This window comes from Dreissena polymorpha, chromosome 9 (genome assembly GCF_020536995.1).
Source record: "Dreissena polymorpha isolate Duluth1 chromosome 9, UMN_Dpol_1.0, whole genome shotgun sequence".
Lineage (NCBI taxonomy): Eukaryota > Metazoa > Mollusca > Bivalvia > Myida > Dreissenidae > Dreissena > Dreissena polymorpha.
Window position 1 is genome coordinate 44,504,099 of NC_068363.1, and position 23,411 is coordinate 44,527,509.

The window sequence follows — 23,411 nt, forward strand, 5'->3', positions numbered from 1 at the left end:
TCGCAGGATCACTGGGGTTCACATATGATTACACAAGGGCTGGACAGAATGAAAACACGCCGTTAAGAACTTTATTTTTGCAGATATCTCAAGTTATTGAAATATGTTTGCAAAGTCTTTAGCGCATAAGTTTTTTCTTGTAATGTTGCCGATATCTTACGATTGAATAAAACATTATTACACATAATCAATAGAGATAAACTTTATACCATAATGATTGCTTCCTACATGTAGGTCACAGACGTACCTAAAATAGAAAACTGTACCGTACAGTCGTTTGAGGCCCGAACAAGGGAACTGAATATTTGAAACTCATTCAATGCTGTAACAATGTATTATGTAACGATTGATCTGAATTTTTAGTCTCAAAATAATATTTACAATTAAAGATGTATTTCATAAACAGTTAAATTTTTTATTAACGTGTTCAGACCAATGTCGACCGATTACTTTACTAATTTCATTCCTCAAGAACACCCCATGCACGGAAACATGAACAAGAAGCGGTCACCGACGGCTAATTGCCTGTTGTCACAAATATTCAACAGATAAGTTTCGTAGAATATACTGAGCATTGTCTGAACATTGTTCAGAAAATGCTCTTGGGAGAAACATTCACGGTTTCACGCCTATTTCTATTCATTTTACACATATGCCGCCAGCGTGTACCAAGCAATGGGAGACAACTGGAGGTTAATTATGGCAAGCGATTCGACGCATAATCCCAAGAAACTAGGTTTCTCATGAGAACCTAGGTTCTCATGAGAACCTTGGTTTACGAAATCCCAAGAAACCAGGTTTCTCACGAGAACCTAGGTTCTCATGAGAACCTAGGTTCTCATGAGAACCAAGGTTTATGAAATCCCAAGAAACCAGGTTTCTCATGAGAACCTAGGTTCTCATTTGAAAACCTTGGTTTACGCTTGAGAACCTAGGTTCTCATGAGAAACTAGGTTTTTCATGAGAACCTAGGTTCTCATAGAACTTAGGTTCTCATGAGAACCTAGGTTCTCATGAGAACCTAGGTTCTCATTCTGAGAACTTAAGTTCTCGTTTGGTATCCTAGGTTTTCACAAGAACCTAGGTTCTCATTTGAAAACCTAGGTTCTCATGAGAACCAAGGTTCTCATTTGAAAACCTAGGTTCTCATGAGAACCTAGGTTCTCATTCTGAGAACCAAGGTTCCCATTGTGAGAACCTAGGTTCTCATGAGAAACCTAGTTTCTTGGGATTATGCGTCGAACCGCTTGCCATACAAAACGACCACTCATGCAAGATCCTATATTATTTATTTTCAGAAATGTCTACTTAGTTTACAGTTTCTGTATTTAATTTATATAAGTTAGCAATGCAAATTAAGGAAATTAAAAATTCGTAAAATCAGCACATGTAATGGATGTACGTTATAAACAATTTCATGTACATAGGAATATTTAACATGCGTTTATGGTTGCTTCACAATATTTATATTTTCTAAAATATCAAGAATAAACTAACTAAATATAAGATTGGTTAAAGAAAACGGGGATTAATGCATACGCGTAAGGTGTCGTCCCAGATAAGCATGTGCAATCCGCTCAGGCTAATCAGGGATGACACTGTCCGTGCAAAGTGGCTTTTGCTAATAATAGACCTCCTTCAAACGAAATATTTCCATAAAAGAGGAAAGGGTCGTCCCTGGTTGACCTGTGCTGGCTGCACAGTCTTAACTGGGGTGCGCGTTACACACATGAATAAAGACTGCACAGTCTAAACTGGGTGCGCGGTGCGTCTAAACGTTACGCACATGAATAAAGACTGCACAGTCTAAACTAGGGTGCGCGTTACGCACATAAATAAAGACTGCACAGTTTAAACTAGGGTGCGCGTTACTCACATAAATAAAGACTGCACAGTTTAAACTGGGGTGCGCGTTACGCACATGAATAAAGACTGCACAGTCTAAACTGGGGTGCGCGTTACGCACATGAATAAAGACTGCACAGTCTAAACTGGGGTGCGCGTTACGCACATGAATAAAGCCACGTTTTCCAAGAGCAAGGCTCAGATATCGATTTTTGCAATGTTTTTCAGATAATCTGCGGCGGGATCTGTTCTCTGTACGTGTTCATGACGGAAGCTCCTCTGCTTGACTACTATTATCTGGACTTACCGTCTGCCGTCAAGATCAAGCGAGCGGTAAAGACTTTGTTTTTGTTTTTCAAAATGGCTATAAATCATAATGACATTGATTGCGTCAACATATATATACATGTATATATTGTATAATGTATAATATATTATATAATTGCTAAGAAAAATTCTACGGAAACGATTTTTTAGTTATAACAATAAGCAATGGGTGGTGCGGTAGTCGAGTGGTAACACTCTGGTCTACCATTCCAGAGGTCCCCGGTTCAATTCCTGGGTGGGACACTGGAAATTTCAGAAATGCTTCAAGTGTTTCCCACCTTACAAGAGATGTACTGGTATGAAACCCAGGTAATTCTCGCGTGTATCGGTGCTATACACTGAGCACGTAAAAGAACCAAGGAGTCTATTCGCAAAGAGTTAGGGTATCGCACCCTGATCCCTTGTATATCAATACTGTCTCTTCTGCATGCTGTCTCTCTAGCAAAAAAACAACAACAACAAAGGACCCCATTGGAAATAAGTGCTTGCACTTTCATGGGTTATCCTTGACTGCAAGGTCAAAATAAATGAATAAAAAAGATACGGACAATGTATCTCTCACTACGGTTGTATTGCTGTCCAAAGGGGTAAAATTAAGAACACAAAATGTAAGGCGAGTTGCGCACGGACTCTTTGATTTGTAATTTTTTTAACAAAAGACAATAACTCCTTTAGAAAGTCTATCGCGAAATTTTCACAATACAAGCTGTAGCACTTCGAAATAATCATGTTGTGAACGATTGACGAGAATTGCATTAAGGAGGTGTTAACCACATATTGTTTATTGTTTATTGTTATTCTACATGTAAGACAATGACTCCTTAAAATAACCTCGACAATATGCGCTTTAGCACTTGTTATTTAAAAGTTTAACGATCACCGCAAGCAAAAATGTAACTGGAGTGCTTTTAAGCTTTTACACGTATGTGTCATTTTAAACAAAGGGCAATAACTCCACAAAAAAATAAACTGAATCGTAAAAACTTGACAGTATGCGTTGCAGTACTTGGAAATAATCATTCTGTAAACGTCTGACAAATATTGCATAAAAATGTAAAAATTCTTGTGCACAGAAGTTTGCGACGGACAGAAGCACGGACATACGCACACGAACGGAATGACGTCTGCAATATCCTTGCGCTGTTACGGCGATGGATTAAGATAAAGACATGTCGGTTGCAACATGTGTTTAATAGTTATAAATTGTTACCAATCATTTATAAAGATTTGCGGCTGTTGAAAGCTTGACTGTCAACACTGCCTTAAATATGCTCATCGGCAGGAGTTTGTGGTTAACATTAAAGTAATCTGTCAAATTAATTATTAATAATTATTAAGAACACGTTGAAACTAGCTTGCCATCAGCATATTATTATTTTCCCAGTGTTTCTTACTGCTTAGTTCGCATATGTTAAGATAAATTTCTTTCTGAATGAAAACTCACCATCAAAAAACGTGTATTGACTTTCATTATGAATCAACTTGAGTTATGGTTTTATGCTTGTTTTAAAATTATGCACATTTTAGTGCCATTCGAGATCAATAAATGTATTTCGATTAACTGTAAGTTTCATTCTAGGTCACCGGAAAACACCGTGACGTCAGTGCTATCGCTGATAGGTTGTGTGGCGGGGCTGTTGGGGTGTGTGGGTGTTCGCGGTGGGGCCCTGCGACACGGACATGTGGTTCTCTAAATGCAGCTACACTGAAAATAAGACTGAGCACAGACTCCTGGCCATATTTATTACCATCTTTCTTTGCTCATGCACAATTCTGTCTGTGTATTCCTCCATAATGTCGTGCGTTCATGGTTGGGGTGTTTGACTTCGGCGCATGCGCTGTGGAGATGCGCAGACTGGAGTCGCATGAAAACAAAACCGAGAGTAGACCGGCGTCTTCGTTTTCAGCCCGCGTTTCAGCCAGTGCCAATGTTCGATGCGGAACGAAAACGGCAGTCGGAGCGACGACGAAATGAAAATTTCCAGCAAATACACTGCTACATCGTCATTTAAACAGCACAATGATCACAAAAACGATCGAAATTGGGACGGTAACCATGACGACGGTCACGTGGCCGCCAGGAGCAGCACATACAGGCCACGCAGCCGCAGTGCTACATCGCAGTCCTCAATGATCCGGCAATGAAACAGAAACTGAAAGAGCGAAATAGTCGCCTGCAAGAGCATAACTTGTATGTGGATACCGGTGATAAGACCCATTGTGATCCCATGTTAATGTAATGTAACAAGCAAAAATCGTTGTTTCTATATGAATCGTATTGCATAGCGTCATGTTGCCAACGATTGAAAATTGACTGCACGAGAGATATGGATGTTATTGTAATATTGTATAAGGTGTGGTATATTCATTTATAATGGCTTACGCCACCAAATTATAATATAGATGGTTGGTTGCAAACCAGCAGATGCAGATCTTTTGTTATTTCACAGCGCAGTTAGAATTTGAGTGTTAGTCCACATAAATACTCAAAATCAACGAATATTTCGTTAACGTTTTCGTAAAATGAAGAACACCAATAAAAAATCATTGTTCCTTATAGCAATAACCAAAATTTCAACGGCTAGATGCGGTATGGTAACATAGACTTAACGAGATACACAATGCTCGCTTTTATACTTGGGTCACAATATATTCCATGTGAATTTGCGCGAGGATATCCGAACATTTACGAGCAATCGCGTATGTGTCAACTTTATTTGTCGAATATTTTACGAAATGTTCGTCGATTTTGAGCTTTAATGGGCTTTTTAAATTTGATATTGGTGATGTGGATTCATTTCCTTATAACTGCTTATCTTAAGTATTGCTCGCGAATATTGCTCGTCAAATCGATGCGATGCTGTAATAGTACACAACAAGAGAAGCTTCGCTTGTAATATTCTGTTTTATGATAGGCGATATACTTGGACAATGTTAATGCCAATTACTAGCCACTTTTGGATGACTTTAACAATGTGTTAATTGCAGCTTTTATACAATACTAACGTCTCGCTAAACGATCACCCAATATTATGATCAATTGCTAAATATATCAAATTAAATTATAAAAACTGGAGGATAAATATTTTAAAATATTTACGCTACTCTCTCACCCTACCCCCCGCCCCTCCTCAGACCTCGCATAATCACAAAATCTTCCTTACGTAGAAAAATGTTTATGTATTTTTTTTAATGCGCATTATTACAATATAACCTATCGATCCCCAAAATGCATTTACAAATAAAATGGTATTTTACCACTTATAAGCACTAATACTGATTTAATAAGACGAATTTGCAAAGATACTTCCAAATCTGGAAAATTATACTTGTGACGATAGTAGTTACCATTTACCTATAAGGGAGGTAATCTGATCGCGGCAAACGTTTGAAATGGTCTCAAACTTTGAAAATGAACCTCGCTTTCGGAAAATGAGCTGAATGCATGTGCGTAAAGTTTAGTCCCGGATTAGCCATGCAGTCCGCCCAGGCTCATCAGGTACATGTATGATACTTTTCTCTTTTGGGAACTTTTCATTTAAAAAAAGTAAATTTTTAGCGAAAATCCAGTTAAGACGGAAAGCGTTGTCCCTGATTAGCCTGTGCGGACTGCACATGCTAATCTAGAACGAAATTTTAAGCCCCACGCATTAAACATTGTTTTCCCAGAGCGAGGTTCAAATATTTTTATTATAATTTATATAAACTACACAATCAACTTACTAAAGATGTCATCTCCTGCAAAGACAAAATATTTTTTTAAATATACATAATAAAAAGTGAACGGTTTTCTCAATTGTAAATGCATGTTTTGATCGTTTTTTTTCGGTGCAATATCAAATACGAGCTATGTTTTACTTTTTATGCCCCCCTTCGAAGAAGTGGGGATATATTGTTTTGCACATGTCGGTCCATCCGTATGTCCGTCCGTATGTCCGTCCACCAGATGGTTTCCGGATGATAACTCAAGAACGCTTAGGCCTAGGATCATGAAACTTCATAGGTACATTGATCATGACTCGCAGATGACCCCTATTGATTTTGAGGTCACTAGGTAAAGGTCAAGGTCACGGTGACCGAAAATAGTAAAATGGTTTCCGGATGATAAATCAAGAACGCTTATACCTTGGATCATGAAACTTCATAGGTACATTGATCATGACTCGCAGATGACCCCTATAGATTTTCAGGTCACTAGGTCAAAGGTCAAGGTCACGGTGACCCCAAAATAGTAAAATGGTTTCCGGATGATAACTCAAGAACGCTTATGCCTAGGATCATGAAACTTCATAGGTACATTGATCATGACTCGCAGATGACCCCTATTGATTTTTAGGTCACTAGATCAAAGGTCAAGGTCATGGTGACCCGTAATAGTAAAATGGTTTCCGGATGATAACTCAATAACGCTTATGCCCAGGATCATGAAACTTCATAGGTACATTGATCATAACTCGCAGATGACCCCTATAGATTTTCAGTTCACTAGGTCAAAGGTCAAGGTCACGGTGACCCGAACTAGTAAAATGGTTTCTGGATGATAACTCAAGAAACACTTATGCCTAGGATCATGAAACTTCATAGGTACATTGATCATGGCTCGCAGATGACCCCTATTGATTTTCAGATCACTAGGTCAAAGATCAAGGTCACGGTGACTCAACGTAGAAAAATGGTTTCCGGATGATAACTCAAGAACGCTTACGCCTAGGATCATGAAACTTCATAGGTACATTGATCATTACTCGCAGATGACCTCTATTTACTTTAAGGTCACTAGGTCAAAGGTCAAGGTCACGGTGACTTGACACAGTAAAATGGTTTCCGGTTGATAACTCAAGAAAGCTTACGCCTATGATCATGAAACTTCATAGGTACATTGATCATGACTCGCAGATGACCCCTATTGATTTTCAGGACACTAGGTCAAAGGTCAAGGTCACAGTGCCAAAATACGTATTCACACAATGGCTTCCACTACAACTGACAGCCCATATGGGGGGCATGCATGTTTTACAAACAGCCCTTGTTATTGTTTGATTTTACCATTAAAGTCGTAAATCATAATAGTGCTTTATATACTTATTATAGAAAGTGATCGAATATTTTATAAAGTGCTTGATAAGAACTATAATTTGTGAAGTTTCATTGGACGGTGCATGATACAATTTAAAACAATACGAACAGTTTATGGGAATAGCAATGGCATAAAGTAATTTTTAATTTACATAAAGCCCTTTACATTAAAATTTGCAATATCAATAAACCTATAGCACGTAAATCTGTCATTTCAGCACTGTCATAAAGAAGCATCGAAATGTTTTGACAAAGTTTCAATGGGTGTAGATTTAAGTAGAAGATTTGTATATTAGAACAGATATTTTCATTGCGGTTTCTTCTGTTTTTGTTAAAATGTTAAAGTTTGGTTATCAATATTGCAACTTTAACACATATCTTTAACATGATATTTTATTACTTTTGATTTATTTTTGTTAATAATGTGTGTTAACTCGTCTGATCGTGATTCTAAGCAAACTATATATGAATGAGCGTCTTTGTGTTTAGACTTTCAACGAATTCGAGCTTGAAAACAATGTTCAATGCTTTGTAGGTGCCATCAAACAAAAATAAAAAATGAAATGATAATACAAAATAATAATATATTAACAACAATAATAATAATAATAATAATAATAATAATAATAATAATAATAATAATAATAATAATAATAATAATAATAATAATATTAGTAATAATAATAGTAATCATCATCATCATCATCATCATCATCATCATCATCATCATCGTCATCATCATCATTATTATTATTATTATTATTATTATTATTATTATTATTATTATTTTTTTTTTTTATATTATTATTATTATTATTATAATTATTATTATTATCATTATCAGTACAATATATTTATTATTATTATTGTTATTAAAAAGTATTATTTTAAGTCACTTTTATTACCCATCTCCTAAAAAATAATTCAACATGTGTTTAAAAACTACAAATTTAATTTGGCCATGCTTTGTTTGGCGTCGCATTTTCTTGCAGTGTAATTTAATTTCATAATATATGCCTACAACATTAAATAAATGCTCTTATTTAAGCAACTGATTTGTTATATCTTGAATTTTCTATTTTTCTGAAATTGTATGCTGTTTCTTCGAATGTACTTACCCATAGACATCATCATCATCATCATCATCATCATCATCATCATCATCATCATCATCATCATCATCATCATCATCATCATTTTTATCTTCTAACCCCGTATTGAAAAATCGTTACTATAAAGAAAAGCTTTAAAGGTAGCACAGACAGACGCGCAAAACGACATTTAGAAAAACATGTCTTTCAGTACGATGACTTATATTATCATAATTTCTTCCTGTTATGCAAGTTTAAGATTATTTCAATGTACAATATTCCCTTTTACCATCAATAAAAAGGAAAAATACTTTGCTGCAGTGTCTAAAATAATCGTGAAACCGGTGTTGTTCGGATTAAATACGCCGATGCCCATAACCTTCTCCTAATTAACCAATCTGAGGACCGGTGATATCAGCCTAGAGAATAGAGGAAATAACAACCGTAATTGCCATCGACTTAATTAAGTGTCGCTCTTTTAAAGGTTAACCACGATATTTTGCTTGATGTTATCCGATCCTGGTACGGTCTTCAAGCCACAGCACTCGAAGTATATTTTCCGTACCCGGGGTACATTTAATTAGTACCCGAGCCGACAATGACCAATCGAGCGTTAGTCATCGTTTAAAAGAAACGCATATTTTAAAAGTCTGTCCTTATTTGTCTGCCCTTCTCAAGATAAGCGATGGCTGATGCAATACGTTTCAAGTTTTAGAAATATTATCTCCCTGGCCATTATCACTTTTCTAAATGACAGTAATATCCACTGAAAATTTTCTATTACGGTAAACACGTTTGAGTAAAAAAGTGTTGATTGGGTGTCTAATTTGTGACAATAATTCGCAACATGTGTAGTCAACGATCGAAACCATTTAACACCTTATCTTTAATAGCATGAACAAAATAAACGCCTTTCTTTGTTAACAGACGGACGGACGGACGGACGGACGGACGTACGGACGGACGAACAGACAGACAGACAGACAGACAGACAGACAGACAGACAGACAGACAGACAGACAGACAGACAGACAGACAGACAGACAGACAGACAGACAGACAGACAGACAGACAGACAGACAGACAGACAGACAGTTGTCAACTAGTTTAATAAAATATTAAAACTTTATCAAGTCAAACCACTGACCCATGGAGTAAAAGTCTATCGCTTAGACCACTCGGCCATCCGCGCTCTTGTAATGAGTGATGAATTTTATACTCTATATAATGAATTTTCGAAGTATCACAAAATATAACGACAACAACAAAACTCTCCAAACTGTTGCAACGTTTTATAATTTTCAGGATTTTAAATCATCAAAAGATGCATATAATGGTTATTTTAGAGTATGTTTAATGTTCAGTATTACTGTTTCCTCACAAATATCATAACTACAACGAACATTTATAAATCTGATTGTTTTTTAATTTTTGTCAAATTACCAAAACGTGAAAAAGCACAGTCGTGAAAAGGCACAGTGAAAGGAACCTGTAGACATACTGACTCATTTTTAAACCAAGTATGATTATACAATCTTACTTTTTTTCTCAAAAGCGATAAACAGTTGATACATATACAAATATACTACAACGAAGGAGAAGGTGTTCACAACATCATCATGTTTTGTACAAATTCAAATACTTTTCATTTTTAAAGTCGAAACCTCATTCATGTACATAAACATATACACAGATGTGAAATCCCAAGTATATTGTGCAGATATGCTCATACAACAGTCAACACACAGACAAATTATTTGTATTAGCATCAATTACGTGTAAACGCGTCGGTTTCGGCGTAAACTTGTTAGTTCTGTATTTTATTGAAGTAAACAATATAATATTTATAGTATCATTAAAATATAATCGATTTATTGAATTCTTAGATCATATTCACTTGCCGCTTTAAGATTTAGTGAATGTTTAAATTGACATTTAAAAACGTATATTCACTTTAAACATTTAAACAGGAAATGTATTTAATATTTAAATGATAAGTTTGGAATCAGTGTAATGCGAATGAACGAAGAGGCATGTGTATATCACCATTCGGTCAACATATCTGTCTCGGACACTAGTTATTTTTGGACACCACACTATCACCACTTATAATACAAAATTGAATCGGCAATTATTTTAAGGAAACACACATATGTTAAGCTTAAAATGATTTTTTTTCAATTGATCTGCTCTTAAAACTCATGTCAAATTTACATTCTATCAAATATATATGCCCTTCGCATAGTTGCAATTTGTGGGCTCATGTTGAAACCATTGAATCCAATGCGTCCCATAATCATGTCGAGGATGTACCGAGCGTGATCATAGTTTATCAGCTACACTGAATGTAGAACATTGTATCTCTTATATCCACGTCAGCAGTGTCACTCTTCTGTATGTGTCTTGTTCGATTAGCACGTAAGTTTGGGTTTGGCTTCTTTCGTGACGGTCTATATTGTTTTGTTTTTTACATTATAATAAAACAAATGCTTGAAAAAGACATAAAGTATATATATATGCTTCTGAGTTTGTTTTATCGCGATAAAGTATATATATGCTTTTGAATTCGTTTTATCGCGTCATTACCTCTTTCTTTCGCTTCTGAACTATTGTTTTTGTATATCGAATGCGTTAACCTTTCAGAATGAAAGTTCCTACAGAATTGGTTGCCATCTGGTCAATCTGCATATTCGAGCAAAATGGTACAAACGTTTATCGCATATTTATATTTCATACAACTTTATTAATTTCCAGTACACATTTAAAAGTAAAGATTTGAATTCTTTATCATGTTTGGGCGACAGTTGTAATTTCTCTAACATTCTTTTTGCACAGTTGAAGCGCTGACCTGCCTGAAGTGCGACTACGTGGTGCAGCCACGACACTGTAAAAACGGTTGTCTCATGTCCGGACGATGATGTAAATAATATATAGCGTTTTTGTATTTTTGTAAAATCCCCGCCTCAAAGCGGATTGGGAATTAAAGGAAAGCCCTCTTCTGTCCGTCTTAGCGTAACACTTAAGTACGTACTACATATATCCTTTACCATTTTGTATCAAACCTTTCTAGAATGTTTAGGTTACTAAGACGATCTGCTAATAACATAATTGCGTAATATTGGCGAATGTCACATTCTAACTTGAAGGTCAATAACTAGAACCTCCCTTTTCGAAGCCGGTCCATAACAATTATGCTCGTTGAAGAACATTCACGAAATTTGGAGAATATAAAGGTCATTGAGATAATGTGAAGAAGTCATAAGTCTTTCTCACCGGCTGTATGTCTTTGTCACAATTGAAGGTCTATTATGTGAGTTTTCATTGTATGTATGTCTGTTGTATATTATGACAGATTATATTTGTGTTAAAACAGACATTTAAATCATGATTGGAGTCGATTATGTCGTCAAAACAAATGCAAACTATCTAGCTAATAGTGTTTATGCCTTGTAACTATCAGTAGCTGGTATCTATTAAAGATATTTACTAAAATTCCGATTTTTATTTCAATTTTCGTACATGTAGACGTATTATCAAGAGTTACAATAACGTGACTGTATTAATAATTTTTTATATGTGTTAAACCAAATAATACTGATCTTTATACCAGTTTGTTTACTTCAAAGCGCCATTTATCGTGTTAATTCAAGCGCCGTCGAAGAAGGTCAGAGTAAAATAGTACTATAACAGGTGCTTAATTATCATGGGAGTCAAGAAGTATGATATCCCAATTTTGGAATGATAAATAAGCATGTTATTTTGAGAAGTAACGAACTTCTGATTCCAACATGAACTAAAAAATGCAGTATAGTTGTAAAAACTAACTCCAAATTCGCCATTGGCAAGTTGTAATGATAAAATTGATTTCGAAATATTCAACGTGGCTCCTTCATTTTATTTTCAGTCGTGCTTTGTTGAGAGACAGACGAATGCCTTTGGTGAAATAGGCTTCAAACTTGGATGTCTCGCAAAACGCGTATGTGTAAAAAACCTTTTAATAAATATTGCAAAGAAAAAATGTAAGCATTAACTGATTACATTTCCACGTCTGTGCTCATTCTCATTTTGTTGTTGTTTTCTGGGAATTCATGGTAACAGGTAAATGTTGAGTACATATATTGTATCAGTAGATGATTTTGATATATAGTCCTTGAATGGCATAATGTTTATAAGTGCGATGAGGTATTCTCCATAATGCAAGTTTTTTACTTTTGTTTTTTACTTTTAATAAAAGTCGTGCAGAAATTCAACCTCCAGTTCGAGTCATTGTACCCAATGTTGTGACAAGGATATGTGTAACCAAGCCGGATGCGGCGAAGAAGGTAAAGTGAAAATAATAATCTTTAAAATGAGATACATTGTCGTGGGAACGAAACAACTCTTATAACGAGGAATTATCACTTTTTATTATGCGATTAGTATTGCATGTTTACTTTTGGTGAAACCCCAACCCTTCCAAGCACCAATACCTTTCATCTTTTTAAAAATCACGTCAACAGCATCGTTTATTAAGATCTAGAACTTTGAACTAAAATGACATACTACATACAAAGGATCAATTAAGTCAGATAGCTAATAATACACAAATGCAAACTTATCACAATACGGATCTAAAACGGCGTCAAATGTAAACTTTCAAATGAAATACTGTAACAGCCCATGTTATGACTAAACACATAACACATATCGTAGCTTTACACAATATACATTTAATCAAATAAAGTTATTTTTTAATGGGTTTTATTCAGGATATCCTTCTCAACGTGGACCCGTGTGCTATAGTTGTGATAATCCGTTACCTGAAGGTCGTTGCCATAGTATTGACGTTTGTCAAAAAGGGGAGGTATGTTTAGAAAGGAAAATGAATAATTGAGGACAATTGATAAACCTACATTCTTTACATTAGCAAGTTTTGTTTTAAAGCGCGTGTTGTGTTATTCTCATTCCATATTAAGTACCGTCTAATAAAAATATGGTTCCGTTTCCAACCAACCAATTTTTGCAACTAACACTACATTTTAACGTGTTATGTTCTTCCCATGAACTATGTTCCAAAGTCAAGGATGAAATAGTTGTTTAAACTCTGGTCTGATAACTAACTAACCAGCTCAAATATTAGACTAAATGAAGAATGATGAAGCTTCAATTAGCTGGTAGTTTCGATCGAACGATTTATCAGGGAGCTTTTTCACTCTAATTACATATATGAAATTATGTGAAGAATTACTCGTTTACTTGCGAAATTTAGTAAACTAATGATCCGGCTTTGATGAAACTGTTTTTGAATAAGTCATACAAAGAAGTTATTTGTAAAATCTCATGAATAAATGTTCATTGATAAAATATCATTTATGTTATCGACATTTTATTATGTTATTACTTCATCGCATTATCGTAAGACTTCAAAATTCATCACCTTCGTGTTTGTTAGAACAGTTTGCTGCAAATTGTCTTCTCAATGCATGTCGAAACAACGTTTTACATGCTGTGTTATTCTGGTTTTGCATGCTGGTTGACCAGTGTGAGATGATTGTTTAGCTATAATCCAAACATTATTAATTTCTATTATACCATCGTAACAGAAGCCGATCAAAGCACTCCGATACACTTGTCCTGTTGTCTTTTGGGCAAGGAGACCGGGTGGAATACATGTATAATACGCTTGGTACAATCGAAATGAGCAGTCTGATTCACTTACCCAATTCTGCTTAAATTAGATAATGATTTACATCATAAATTGTTTTTGAAAACATACAGTCACAAAGTCACAAAGCCCATTACTATTGTACTTCTCTTCAATACATTAGGAGTACATAACAATATAAAGTATAGTCAACTTTAAAGCGTAAATGACCTTTCAAGGAAATCAAATGTCCCAAGCTAGTTATCCCGCTTTTTCCGTCGTGCATATGTGATTTATCTCTCCTCTTGTAAGTAAAACACAACCATCACATATTTGATGTTTCATTAACACGTGATTATGTTAGTTCACTCTTTGTTGACACAAACGTACATTTAACATAGGTTTGAAGTGTTAATGGTGAGGACACTTTTGGATCCATTCTCTTTACATCCGGATGCATGCCAAAAGACGTACGTATTATAGATAATATGTTTATTTATTTATTTGCTTAATTACGTTTGCGTACTGAAGTCTTCTAATGCACACATATATACCCGTTTATTCTTTAAACTCGTCAAATACTGACCTCTAAATTGAAAATGGTGGTATATTAATATGCATGTATCACAATTGTTGAATGAAAATTAAAGTATGTATTATATATAATATAGACGCATTAAATCTTGAAAAGTCGACACAAGTTCTTTTTTTTTCTCCTATGTATATATGTATATATTTGTAAGTTCGATGTTTAAGGAAGATTGTTTTAATGTTTATTTTACTCCGATATCCCTTTCATAAAAAGACAGAAAAATTTCAGCACTGCGTGTCTCACCCTGGAGGCGTCCTAATTGGTAGACGCAGTCAAATTACATCCACACTTACTGGGTCACATGGTCTGCATGATTGTTTCCACTGTTGCGATGATGACCTGTGTAACAAGAATTGCCAAACTAGAGGTACTTATATGTTTAGCTCACTTGAGCACGAACTGCTCATGATGAGCTATTGAGGCGGATGGTTGTCAGGCGTCCGAAGCCGTGTGTCGTTTATTGTCTGTCTTGTGGTTTTTGTCGTCAATAATTTGCTTCAAAAGACATTTCGTCCTTTAGATCTTGGAATATGTACAAGAATCTTAACAGGAATATTGCTTGGGTTGTTCAAATGGTCCGTTTTAAATCTAGGTCACACGAGCTAAAATATTTTTTTACATTAGATAATAAAGAAATTTCCGAAACCGCGACTCTCAGTGGTTCAAATATGTGTTATACCGAATCGTATAGAAGTCCTATAAACAGTTTGTTCAAATCATGACCTGAGGGTAAAAACTAAGCTGGATTACCTACTTTATGTAGACTTTTCCTTAAACGACAAAGCCGAGAAATTAAGCCTATAATGTAACATGGTTTTACACTACAAGATTCGTTCAAAATATGCATCTGGGGTCAAATTGGCTCCGCCCTAAGTTTTACTTGTTTTCTTTACATGCACACAGTGAACTGAACAAATCTTCTCTACCACCACAAGGCAGATGGTGGTATTTGACTTGAAGCATTGTATGGAGGTCCTCTATGAAGATTGTTCAAATCGTGTCGAATTCGGCCCTACCATGTGTTGTAACTTGTTTTCGTTCCTAATCTGTTAACAATATATCAGGAACATGTTTTGATATATTTTTGTTGCTCTTCACTCAGTGGAAGACTGCTCCGAGCTACTACGCAGTGGTGTTGCTCGTCTCAGTGGCGGGTACAACATCACCACTCCTATCACTCGTATCAAGATTCAGGTGTATTGTGACATGGAGACGGATGGAGGAGGATGGACGGTAGTATCAGTTTAATTATTAATAGTCTGGATATAAATATATATAGTTGTCTATTTTATATATATATAACGCGTTTTTTTAAATAAACAACTACAGAATGTACGTGTTTTTATTGAAATAATACCTTTTAAATAACATACTTAGTGTAATCTGGTATAAGTTCTTACCTTATTGGAATTAAAAATAGGTTAACATATGCGAGGCTGAAAATCAATTAGAATAAAAAGATGGCAACCATTGGTCGCTTTCTTTAAGCTTTAATATATAAAAGCAACATTGATATTTGTTACGTCTTAGCTGATAACGATAAATTTATCAGTAAGTTCAAACCATGATCTGTTATCACCATCTAATTCTTAGACTGATAATAAAGAAAATAGTAAGAGTTAAATTAACAAACACACAACAAGCTCGTTTTAGATATGCCTGGCGGCTGTTCTGGCTCTATCGCCGCCTCGAATTAAAAAGACTTATGTTTGAAATAATACAACTATTTTGATTTTCATTATTTGTCTTAAATATAAAAACAAACTATAGCAAAAAAAGTTTTTATTCAAATGACAACACATGCGTTGGTAGGTGCAGCCCTGGTAAAAACTGTCCAAGCATATTCGAGAGTGTCGCTCGATGTAAGCAAATGTATCCCAGAGAAAAGAAATCACGCAATTTTTCAAAACAGAAGTACACTGATATTTTACGATTATGACAGGTTAACAGTGTGCATGGTAGCCATTAACGTCATCAGCAGATTAGCTTTTCCATGAAATACCTACTATTTTACACTGTACATGTATAAACATTCAATATAAGCCGATACTAGCCAAACGTCCTTCTCAAAATATATACTTCCAAGCCAAAAAATATCATTTACAATGAATTAATTTGGATCTTCATCATTTTTCTGCCGATGGGTGCTTTCTAAAAAACTGCTCATTATCAAACCGTTACCCTGCTGTCAGAACTTGTGGTTTGCGCGTATGTGAGGCGCACCCCGTAAAATCGCAACCTATCGAAAAACTAGACCGACAAATACCGATGTGGATACGACAAAAATATTTTATTTGATCATGCCTGCATTTTGGTGACTTATTAAATTGTTAAAGTGGCAAAACAACATAGCAAAAGATCCTTCTACTACATGTAAAAGTATATTTTTGTCAAAAGGAAAAATCATACATATCTCACGTTTGGGTGTCAATTATTTGGCATGTTTGCGCCTCATTATTGTCGTTCACACGCCAAAATGGCAGACATGAGTTACTATATATAACAAGAAAAACATATGCACACATGCTTAACATATTTTTTTAATTACTCAAGCTTGCTTGAATTATTGAACTGAAACATTTTTAAAGCCGAAGAACGGCTGGATTACACATGTACATGTGCTCCGTTCGTGCAATAGGAGTTAGTCTAAATTACAATTTACCTTAGAAATAAAGCGATTTGTAACATCTGTTTTATATTTTCATAAATTTATCATAAATAGGCTGCACAAAACGCATAGATTTACAATAATATTGCATTCTGAATATCTTATGGGGCTTCTTTTCAGGTCATATCATCATCCAGCACGTAATTACAAACCTATTGTTCACACATATTAACCATGTGGAGATGACTTGTCGCATTTATGACCAGTCTCCCGAGCTTAAATATCAAGGTTACATTTAGAGGTAAAATGTCAAATTTGGGCTCAATGAAGATTATCTTGACGGAAAATTCATCATCGATCATGCATTCGAAAACAACGTACCACAAAGTTTACTATAAGGACACGGCGCGTTGCGTGTAAGACCGTTTCCAAACCTTTAATCAAAGTCTTACTTAAAGGTAAAAGGTCAAATTCTAACAGAATACAGCCTGTCAACACTGTCATCGTCATCATCGTCGTCATCATTATCATCATCATAATCATCATCATTATAATCATCATCATCATCATCATCATCATCATCATCATCATCATCATCATCATCATCATCATCATCATCATCATCATCATCATCATCATCATCATCATCATCATCATCATCATCATCATTATCATCATCATCATCATCATCCTCATCCTCATCCTCATCATCATCAACAACAACATCAACATCAACATCATCATCACCATCATCATCATCATCATCATCATCATCATCATAGTCATCATCAATATCTTGGCCGTTGGGGATAAATGAGGGACGACGATACAGAAATTCTCCTCCAGTCAGGTCTGTTGTGTGCTCTGAGAGTTATTCATCCATGGGAATGAGTGTCCATTCTTTTTCATCGTCCATCCAGCTTTTCTGCTGCCGGCGCCGACTTCGACCTCCCTTTAGCATAACCTGGAGAACAGTCTTGCACAGAGAGTCGTGCCTGGTGACGTGTCCAACCGAGCCATTGTTCGTCATTTCACGGTCTCCACTCTGTAACTTCATCAAATATCATGCAACTTTTGCTTACCACGACTGCGGAAAGTTCCATACATATGTCCCGATCGTCGATTTTATATGCGCGCGTGCCATTGAAACAAAAGAAATAAACAATTTACTATGAGAAACTGATTTTTAAAATTTGCGTCGAAATCCCGTAAAAAAAATCTTCTTTTTTTATTGATATTTGATTTCTTGAAGGTTGAACGATTGCTATTTCATATATTTTATGGCATGCTAAAAATCACAATTTCTGTTGCTTGAAGTATCAAAATAATGAGGTAATGATATACTACCCATAATTCACTTGTATATGGTCAAAGGTTCAACTATATATAACATTTAATAAAATACAACATTTGGAAATTAATGGTCGCTTACATATGAAAATAGAATATAAGAAATATATGATCTGGCACGAGTTGTCATATCATACCATATTTTATTAAACGAGTTCAGGAATTTTGTTAGTAAGCAAGCCTTTGGAGAGCTTACTAACGAATTTCCTGGACGAGGTTAATAAAATATAGTATGAAATGACAACGAGTGTCAGATCTTTTGTAACACATGCTTTCAAATGAGCAAATTAAATAAATATTTACGCAAACAAACTGATAAAGCCCGAATGTTGTTTACATTTCGTGACGTCATTTGACGTTGAAACGTCATTTACGCAAAATTACAAAATGCGATCGGTCAATCGCACGAAAACTAAGCAAAAGAAAACGCTTAAAAAGTTTACTACACATGTGTAAGATAAAAATATTCGTAATGGTTATATTACATGGAAAACAGGGTATGGCATGTGATAAAGACATTTAACATGTTCTCATGAATTTGTATAAATATGGCCATTGCTTTATATTTATAAATGCTTTAAGTTATGTTTGGGTCTATCACAGCATGCTGTTTGCATATTTGTCATTCTTCTTCAATACACGGTTTTCAGTTTGTGATTTTTGTTTTGTTAGGTCTTTCAAAAGCGGTTCGATGGCAGTGAGGATTTCTATCGGAACTTCAGTGACTATGAAAACGGCTTTGGATCAGTTCACGCTGAACACTGGCTCGGTAATAGATTCAGCCACTAATAAGGATATATATTCATGGCACTCGATACAAAAAGTTAATGTTAAGTATCGCGTAAACATAGTAAAGCTCTTACAATTCTTTAGTTCATGTTTTTATTCAAAACGTTATCATAATATCAGTAAATGCTTGTGCTGTTCTGGATTTAACTTAAAATACGTTTTTAATCAGAAAGTGTGATAAAGACGTAGCAAACCAGTTTGTTTTACGTCTTGATTTAGTTTCCTTATTTAATACCAGCTTTATTTTCAAAGTCTATTTTTATTTATATTTATACAAAACATTATACAATGGACAAACATGATAATAAACACTCGCGAAAGTTCTTTAGAATTCAACATGAATATTAAAAGAAGTCCGATCAAGTCGCTGAATACGACACAATATGGACAAGTTAGACAACTAATGAACGACTTACTTTCCAAGTTTTAACCAGTAAATCTCTATCATAAACAAATTGTTTACTTGTATCAAAATGCACAAATAAAAAATCACTAAGTATCGAGCACTATACATATCGATTATATGAGTAAGTTTTTTCAATTCCAGGTCTTAAATACATTCACGAAATAACCTCAAGTGGTTCTTATCAACTCCGAGTGGACATTGTACGTTCGAATGGAAGCAATGGCTACGATATGTATGGCAACTTCAGTCTGCAACCTGGCACTAAGTACACGTTGAATCTTGGGTCGCGATTACGGTCAGACGGGGGTAAGAGCTGTGTTTGTGAATTATTTTTTGCGTAGATTATTCAGCTTACTTTGACTACCTAAATATATAATGACATTTCTTGAACATAGACATATTGATTAAGCTGGGTAATTGCTTAACCCATTTATGCCTAGCGTCTAGATAAAAAGGCATTGGCAAACAGCGTAGAACCAGATGAGACGTCGCATGATGCGACGTCTCATCTGGGTCTGCGCTGTTTTCTTAAAGGAATTTCTGTGAGAAATATTCTAAATATAGAAAAAAATATACTAGACATCCCAAATTTTGGAAATAAATTGATCCAATTTAGAAGGATGGGAGAGTCCGCTAGGCATAAATGAGTTAATACGTACTTTACTTTTACATTTGAAGAACATGAAAGCCCTCTCGTTTTCGACAATCGGTTTAGTTTCAAAATGCAAACATTCGGTACCGGAGAAGTGGTTTATGACAACGTATAATAAATGACATAAACATTCTTCACACAAAATGTACGATTGCTCAATTAGCAGTGATGTGAATTGACATGCATACAATGGCGTTTGTATTTCATAACTTAAAGCATTAAAGGGCGTCGGGAATTTCAGTGTAAAAGGCACTCAATGAAGTTACATGGAACGATTTTTTTCTACTGTAAATATTAATATATTGGCCGATTATTTTAAACAAAATAGAAAAAGATACTGGTATAACCATTATCTATGATTTTGTGTTATAACTCCCAAATAACCATTATCTTTGATGTTGTGTTATAACCCCCAACTAACCATTATCTATGATTTTGTGTTGTAACCCCCAAATATTTCATAGTTCATTTTATTTACATTGGTTTCCTTTTTTTACTGGCATCGGTGTGCAGTTTTCATTAATGGAACAGAACTGTGTAGGTTTTAAAAAATCTGCTTCATCTTGTAAACGTAATTTCCTATTTTTTCTCAACTTCAAGGGGAGATGATTCTGAACTTATTCTTACGTTGCTCATTTACGATAGGGGTTCAGTACTCATTGATATGAAAACACTGTAAAAGTTTTAATGTGTTTACGACCCCCCACCCTCTCACACATATATTTCATGGGCATAATAAAAACAAAAAATGGTTACAATAACACAGCATATTTATTTAAACTAAAATGTCTACATCAAAACAAAAAGTTAACATAGAACACAAATAAAATAATTTGATTCTACTGGGGCTCGAACCTTGGGCCTCTCACATGTGGAGCGAGCGTGTAACCACTTCACTACGGAGCCGCTTGAAAAATCACCTTCTAACTAAGATATTTATAAGCTATTAATAGTCGGTTTAAATGTAAACCCGGAAGTTTAAACGCTGGATTGTGAGCGGGGTTAAAGGTCCATACGAAAGGGTCCATACCACTGGCAAGATATAGTTCAGGACTGCGGCCTTCTATATGTGGTTCTTAAAAAAAACCTGTAGGAGGACTTCATAGTAATGAGACTGGGGTGCTGTGATGGTGCTCCTCATTGATAAGCGGCTGTTTCCTTTATCAAGACTCATTATTACAATTAATAATACGTGCCGCGCTTCGCGCTCTATAGCGCCTTTATTAGTAACTAGGTGGTTGCTAGGATAGTGGAACAAAGAAGTTTTGTTTTTATACCAAACCAGAAAGTTTCACCGGTTCGCGTATTTGCCCAGTCCCTGTGATCTTTTGTTATTTCACAGTCCCTGTGATCAGTTATTAATTAAAACAATTAGCTTTGCATTATTGGCAATAAATGTTGTAGTAAATGTAATAGGCACAAATGCAGTACTCATCTACACTAATTTACACAAAAAATCACCACTATGCAAGATATTCTGACAAAGAAAATATATACAGTGATCCGTAAAATAACTTCTCCTCCCATAAGCGAAAAAACAACGTATTACATACTAGTCGCCGTACTTCAGTGCGACGCCAATAAGATTAAAGTAACATTTTTGTGTGTTTGATTTTGTCTTACAGTACTCATCGAAAACTCATTTGGCAGTAGTTTAGACACTATTGGTTCTCCAGCCGGAAATGCCTTCAGTACGTATGATCATGACGTAGACCCTGCAGGGATAAATTGTGCAGCAACGCATAAAGGGGGCTGGTGGTACAGTGCCTGCTACAGATACACCAATCTGAAGGTTACAATACACTAAATACTTTTGGTGTTCAATGCTATACCCTCTAAAAACAAAATCTTCATTTATTTGAAGACACAATTCTCTGTACGGGCACTTGCCATGACTTTATTTTTGAATATTTCTGTGTTCATGTGGTAGGGAAAACATTGTTGTATACTACAAATTCCCTGTTTTGCTTTTAGGTTGGAGACTACATAAGACTTTGACAGTTGCGGGAAACCATCATCAACTGGAGAGATGCCGGTAAAAAGATGGCCATAAAACAGTGACCGCTGATTCGCATTGAGTTCTTTCTTACATATTGGATGACCTATGTTTTTTATTGTTTAAATCATTGCGGCTTGGAATGCTCTTTAAGAAAAGGTATGGTTATGGGGGTGTCTACGCGCAAAAGTTTGACTTTATTTTTTGTTAAAGTTATTGCTTTTACATTGAATTTGTGCAGGAAATCTTTTGGTATGTTGTGACCTGAATGGACTTTATCGACCAGGACAATTAAGTGACTACCAAGCCATGAGTTATGACTCTAATCTTGGTATAGCCGCCAGTACTTTGATGTTTAAACGGGTGTGATAAAAGTACGGAAGCATAGTTCCACTGTGTAGAGTGTTACAACCCGTTTTGCAATTAACCTGTTTTGAAATAAATGTATTGCAAAACGAGTTTGAGTGTCTTATTGCAATTTGATTTTTTTAAAACAACCCGCTTTGCAATAAACCCGTTTTGCAATAAAATCATCGCACATTTATTTCCAATAATTTTTTTGCAAAACGGGTTGGTGTGTTGAATTGCAATGTGAAAATTTTATAGCAACCCGTTTTTCAATAAACCCGTTTTGCAATAAAAATCATCACTCTTGTATTAATTATTTCAAATGTATTGGAATAGTTAAAAGGCAGTTTCAAATGTTGTATTTGAATAATATTGTTCTAAAAAAAAGACAAAACTGTGAATTAAGATTTAAAATTAAAATACATGGAAGGTGGGGAATTTCGAGATGTAATACGATAAAACATCACAGAATGTGTATCGAAAGTGATTTCAAACAATTTAGTACTAGAGTTAAGATAACGCAAACATGCAATAATATATGGAAAAATTTGTTGAAATTACTTATTGTAATATGAATTTTGTGTAACAAAATCATCACATATATATACTAATTGTTTTATATTGATTTGAAACGGTATAAAGTAAGTTTCAAATGTCGTCTGCAAGGTAAATATGATAAAACAAGGCTGGATGTATATATGAAGTGAT

The 23,411-nt window shown here is 35.1% G+C and overlaps 1 protein-coding gene across 1 annotated transcript in view; it reads left to right on the forward strand.

Moving 5' to 3' along the window:
* LOC127846530 (uncharacterized) overlaps positions 1–22,608 on the forward strand; it is a 34,385-nt gene extending 11,777 nt beyond the window's left edge. The window contains exons 10-13 of the mRNA XM_052377883.1: positions 19,185–19,281; positions 19,849–20,013; positions 21,985–22,151; positions 22,334–22,608. Coding sequence (XP_052233843.1) covers positions 19,185–19,281; positions 19,849–20,013; positions 21,985–22,151; positions 22,334–22,357 — 453 coding nt within the window. The 3' untranslated portion in view covers positions 22,358–22,608. The remainder of the gene's footprint in view (positions 1–19,184; positions 19,282–19,848; positions 20,014–21,984; positions 22,152–22,333) is intronic.
* The last annotated feature ends 803 nt before the right edge of the window (positions 22,609–23,411 follow it).